The sequence below is a fragment of the Nestor notabilis genome, unplaced genomic scaffold, assembly GCF_000696875.1.
Source record: "Nestor notabilis isolate BGI_N333 unplaced genomic scaffold, ASM69687v1 scaffold10666, whole genome shotgun sequence".
Classification (NCBI taxonomy): domain Eukaryota; kingdom Metazoa; phylum Chordata; class Aves; order Psittaciformes; family Psittacidae; genus Nestor; species Nestor notabilis.
In genome coordinates this window covers 2,371-7,461 of record NW_009933405.1, presented here as the reverse complement: position 1 = coordinate 7,461, position 5,091 = coordinate 2,371, and the positions used below count along the sequence as shown (strand labels likewise).

Genomic DNA, 5,091 nt, shown 5'->3' with positions numbered 1-5,091 from the left:
AAGGCTGGAGCACCCTCTGGGCAAGGAATTGTTCCTCAGCTCCATCTAAACCTGCCCTGGTGCAGCTTGAGGCCGTTTCCTCTTGTCCCATCCCTTGTTCCTTGGGAGCAGAGACCGGCCCCCTCCTGGCTCCATCCTCCTGTCAGGCAGTTGCAGAGAGCGATCAGGTCCCCCTGAGCCTTCTCTTCTCCACACTAAACCCCCCAGGTCCCTCAGCCCTTCCCCATCACACTTGTGCTCCAGGCCTTGCTCCAGCTCCAGTGCCCTTCTCTGGACCTGCTCCAGCACCTCTGCAATGGCTTTTAACAGCTCAGGAAGGCACTTCCCAGCAGTGACACCTTGGGTGACCCAGGGTCCCCGGCATTGACTCACCACCACTCCCCACCCTTTGTGGGGTTGCCTGCCTCCCATCTGAGCCACTCCATCCTCAAGCCTCTGCACAGGGTGAGATACACGCAGCACCTTGCCCTGGACCAGCCCCAAACGCCCACATGCTGCTCTGCTGATAGACCTGATTCATCCACCATTCATACTCCTCGGCATACCCTGCGCCACTTGCCCTCCTTCTGGGCTGAGCTCCTCAGCATCCTCCTGCCTGGGCACCATGATGGAGGTGGTCCTGCTCCATGGGTTGCTGCTCCTCCTGCCTTTGGCAGCCCTGCTGCTATACCGGTACAATGCCACCTTCCACTACTTCTGCAAGGTGACCTTCTTCAACTGCTGGATCATGGCCATGGCCACCCTCCTGTCCCCCTTCGCAGCTCTTCGAGGACGCTCTGTGGAGAACATGAAGTGAGTATGGCATGGGGATGCATGTTCGTTGTGGAAATGGCTGGGTGGAGGAGCTTGTGTGGGTTTGTGAACACATGCTGTCTACTGCCCTAGCCATACTGGTTGAGTCCCGGGGCTACATCAAGGGCTGTGGTCGTGTCCACATGGCAATGAAGTTTGTGTCTGCATCTTCTGGTGTGGTGAGGAGTTGCTGGCCGTCCCCAGGGAGGGTTACACCATGATGGAGGTGGCCAGCTAGATCAGAATTAATAGTCCCTGGAGGATGACATAGCAAAAAAGGGTTAGTTCTCGACCCCTCTGTTGGGGTCATCAGCTGAGTGGGTTATAGGGAGGGTTTGGCCAAGGTTGGAGGTACCATCATTAGCAGGATGGAAATGCACACCCATCACCATCTCCCTGCCCAGTGGGAGCCCCAGGGACTGTGCTTTGGCAGAGATTTGGGGATGTCTGGGTGCCATCAGCTGTGGGGCATGGTACAGTCCTATCCCGGACGTCAGCTCTGCTCCAGGGTGGTGACAGCCCAGATAACATCGCTGTGCAACACGAGAGGAAGGTCTGATTGCTTTCAAGTGTGTTGCAATCTTGACACTGGATTCCTGGGCATGATAAGCATACCAGGAGGGATGTCATTATGTCAGGGTGAAAGATGTCCAAGCTTGTGGCATTGCTGGGCTCGAGCCATCATGTGTTGGTGCCGATGGAATCTGGGCCCTCGGCAGGAGCGTGGCCAGAAGTTTGATGTTACCAGCCTGATGTGTAGCCTCTCTCCATGCAGAGATGCTGTGCACACACAGATGCACCCAGAGGTGTGCAAATGCTTCTGGCTCAGTGGAAATCCCCGGGTGACACAGTGTGACTCATGCTGCCTTATCTTGTCCCACCAACACCTCGCAGCCATCCTCCATGGGAACATCACGCCCAGCTTCGTCTCCTCCTCAGGCTCCAAATCCCGAAGCCTCCGGCTTGGAGCATGCTCCTGTCATTACTTCTGGCTTTGGGGCATTGCCATAAATGCTGTGCTTCTCTCCAGACACAGGGATCTCTGAGCCTACATCTCCCAATGGATAGGTGTTCACCTGATACAATGGACCCTCTAAACATCATGTCTCCTTCTTCCTCTGTGCCTACCTCTACTCTCCCCTCCCAAGCTTCTTCTCATCCCTCCCTGGTGCTGAGCTTCTGCTGACAGCCCCGTGCCCTGCCCCTGTGGGGTCCCTGGGACCAGTCGCTGCCAGATGTGTGGGTCTTGGCATGGACACTCTTCATGCCCTGGGTTGGAGAGTGCCCCATTTCAATGCTAAAGGCATATCAGCTCTTCATCTCCACTGTGGGTGCTGCAATCCCTGTTGCTTCATCCTCCCTCCGTTCCTTTCGTTACTCTCATACTGAGTGTCACCCTTCATCAGCTCTGCCATCTGGTCCAACCCTCTCTGGATGGTGACACTGCTCTTCCTTATTCCTCCTTCCATCCGCACAGATGAAAGGTCCATCTCTTCCTGACACTGCAGGTCCAGTGAAGCTGTTCTTTGTGATTTCCTCTGATGAATGAAGCAGAGTTGGTTTTCCCTTCCGTGCTCTCTTCCCCCTCCACCTGCAGCACAAAGCTTGGTGCCCACGGTGCTGCCCTTTGGCTGCTCTGCTGAGGCAGTCCCTGCAGACATCCACATCCCTTTAAAACCATCTAGACTGTTCCTCTGCATGTCCACCTTCATAGAATCATAGAATCAACTTGGTTGGAAAAGACCTTCAAGCTCATCAAGTCCAACCATTCCCCAGCATTTCCAAGGCCATCACTAACCCATGGGCTCGTCTACCCAGGGTGTGAACACCCGAAGGGCCGGTGACTCCGCCCCCGGGCACGCTGACTCCAGCCCGGCCCTGGGCAGCCTGTTCCAATGCCTGAGCACCCTCTGGGCAAGGAATTGTTCCTCAGCTCCAGCTAAACCTGCCCTGGGGCAGCTTGAGGCCGTTTCCTCTTGTCCTGTTCAGAGCTCATCCCCTTACAGCTCAGGCCCCCTCCATTGCTGTCCAGCTCCTCTGGCTTGATGCGTCTGCAGCGCTGGTGTCTGGGTTTCCAGCTGTACACCGGGTGAGCCTCAGGGTGTGAAGCTTACCTGGCCAAAGACTGTGGTCCTCACTGGGATGTGATGATTTGCACTTCGGCTGCAGGCAGACATCCCATCCCTTCTCTTCTTGCTTTCCTATCATCCCTGGACATCAGAAAGTCTGCTTTGCTCCCTTGTGCTGGCTGCTCTTCCTTAGCAGCAGCTCCAGTGCAGACTTTCTGCTACTGACAGCAGCTGGTCTCACCTTGGAGATGGTTACAAGGTTAGCTCTGAGCTATGCAGGCTACAGATGTGCTTAGAAAAGCAAAGACTGAATACAGATCCACTCTGGGACACAGCCTGTGCTCATTCAGACCAGATCTAGCCTGGCCCATCTTGTGCTTTGCTCCCTGAGTGGGAAAGCATCACTCAGCCCTGCTCTGTGTGATCTGCTCCCCATGTATGTTCCTCTGCCCTAGGCTCCTGCGTGCTGCGATCCTCCCCCTCAAACACTTGTATGGCATCAAGATGCAGGTGTGGGGCTTAGAGCACCTGAACACCGAGGAGCTCTACGTGATAGTTTGCAACCACCAAGCCTCCCTTGACCTCATGGGTATGTGCAAGGGAGATGGGGGGCTCAGCACTCATATGGGTAGCCTTTGGGGTGCTGCAGGGGTAGACCAGGCTCACCCTCTGGGGTCCCAGAGAGGCCAGGACCAGGGTTTGTCCAGAGCAGTGTGGTAGGCATAAGCCAGAAGAGGTGGTGGGACAGGAGCTCAGGGCTATGGGTGTGCTACAGAGAGAGAGTTGCACCAGTGGGGAATGATGCCAGGTCACTACAGCCACACAGTCACTACAGGGCTGGTTGGTGCTGGGTGCCATTGGGCAAGGATGGATCCTTTCCTCTCCCATCCATCCTCCAGGCATGGTGGAGGTTATCCCTGATCGCTGTGTGCCCATCGCCAAGAAGGAACTCCTATACATGGGCATGGTGGGATGGGCCTGCTGGCTCAGTGGTATCATCTTCATCGACCGCTACAGAAGAGAAGATGCCATCAATGTCATCTCCCAGACAGCCAGGACCATGCGGCATGAAAACGTGAGGGAGGGCAGCAAGGGGGGAGCTGGGGAGCAAACGCTAATGGGGCAAGGGGGTTGCCAGGGTGACTGGGTTGGGTCCGTGCTCACATCTCTCCCTGTCCTATGCAGCTCCGAGTTTGGGTTTTCCCTGAAGGCACTAGGAACCAGGACAAATCCATGCTGCCCTTCAAGCGTGGGGCTTTCCACTTGGCTGTGCAGGCTCAGGTAAGGCCCACTTTCCACTCCACTTGCCCTTGTTGGAGTGGGATGTGGGACATGAGGGTCTTGTGGGTTCTGCAGTCCCCAGGGACAGGCACCCTGTGAGGACACAGGGACCTGCTGAAGCCTGGGGCATGTCAGGAGCTGGAAAGGGTCTGTGTGATGGACACCCCTAACACTCCGTGTCCTCCAGGTTCCTATTTTCCCTATTGTGTTCTCCCCGTACTGTGACTTCTTCAGCTCCAAGGAGAAGAAATTCACCTCTGGTAAGTGCTGGACAAGAAGCCCCATTGCTGGAAGGTGGTCAGGGCTGATTGTAGGGATGAAGCATGTGGGGCTTGGAGGTCTGTTCGTGGAACACTGAGGCTGGTGGGGAGACCTGCTTCCCAGAAGGTTCATCTAACAACATCTCTGGTCTTTCCCTTCTCTATCCAGGGACATGCACCATACAAATCCTCCCCAAGGTGGAAACTCAGGGCCTGAGCTCCACGGATGTCCCTGAACTGACCGAGACTGTCCGCCAGGCCATGGTTGATGCCCTTGCTGAGATGTCTGCAAGTTGCTGTGGGGACCTGAGTTCTGAGCAGCCTCAGCTCCCACACTGTGCTGGGGCTGGGGCTGGCAGGGCAACGGGCAGCCTCCCATGCAAGGAGAACACAACTTGGACCAGCAATTAGGCACATGGATCAACCCCCTCTGGGCCACAGGGGAGGTGGCACAGCCAGAGGCTGGGCGATGCTGTCCCCTTGTCCCCTGTGGATGTGTCTGCCAGACCTGCCACTGCCACAGCAGCCTGGAGCAAGGGGAAGCAGAGCACTGCAGAATAGGGACTAGGCAGCACCCCAGAAACAGTGCAAGGTGCCCCTAAAACCCCTTGCTATGACTGTGCATCCCCTCCCCAGGGCATTGCCTGCCTCCTCCCAGCTTGGTGCTGTGTCTGGTCCTGGGTAACAAG

The 5,091-nt window shown here is 56.3% G+C and overlaps 1 protein-coding gene across 1 annotated transcript; it reads left to right on the top strand.

Moving 5' to 3' along the window:
- Positions 1-607: 607 nt before the first annotated feature.
- On the top strand, positions 608-4,813 carry LOC104407555 (1-acyl-sn-glycerol-3-phosphate acyltransferase alpha-like). Its single transcript, XM_010016872.1, has 6 exons — positions 608-792; positions 3,317-3,450; positions 3,761-3,936; positions 4,047-4,142; positions 4,330-4,402; positions 4,572-4,813. The coding sequence occupies exons 1-6, from the start codon at positions 608-610 to the stop codon at positions 4,811-4,813; spliced, it is 906 nt and encodes a 301-aa protein (XP_010015174.1).
- Positions 4,814-5,091: the final 278 nt, after the last annotated feature.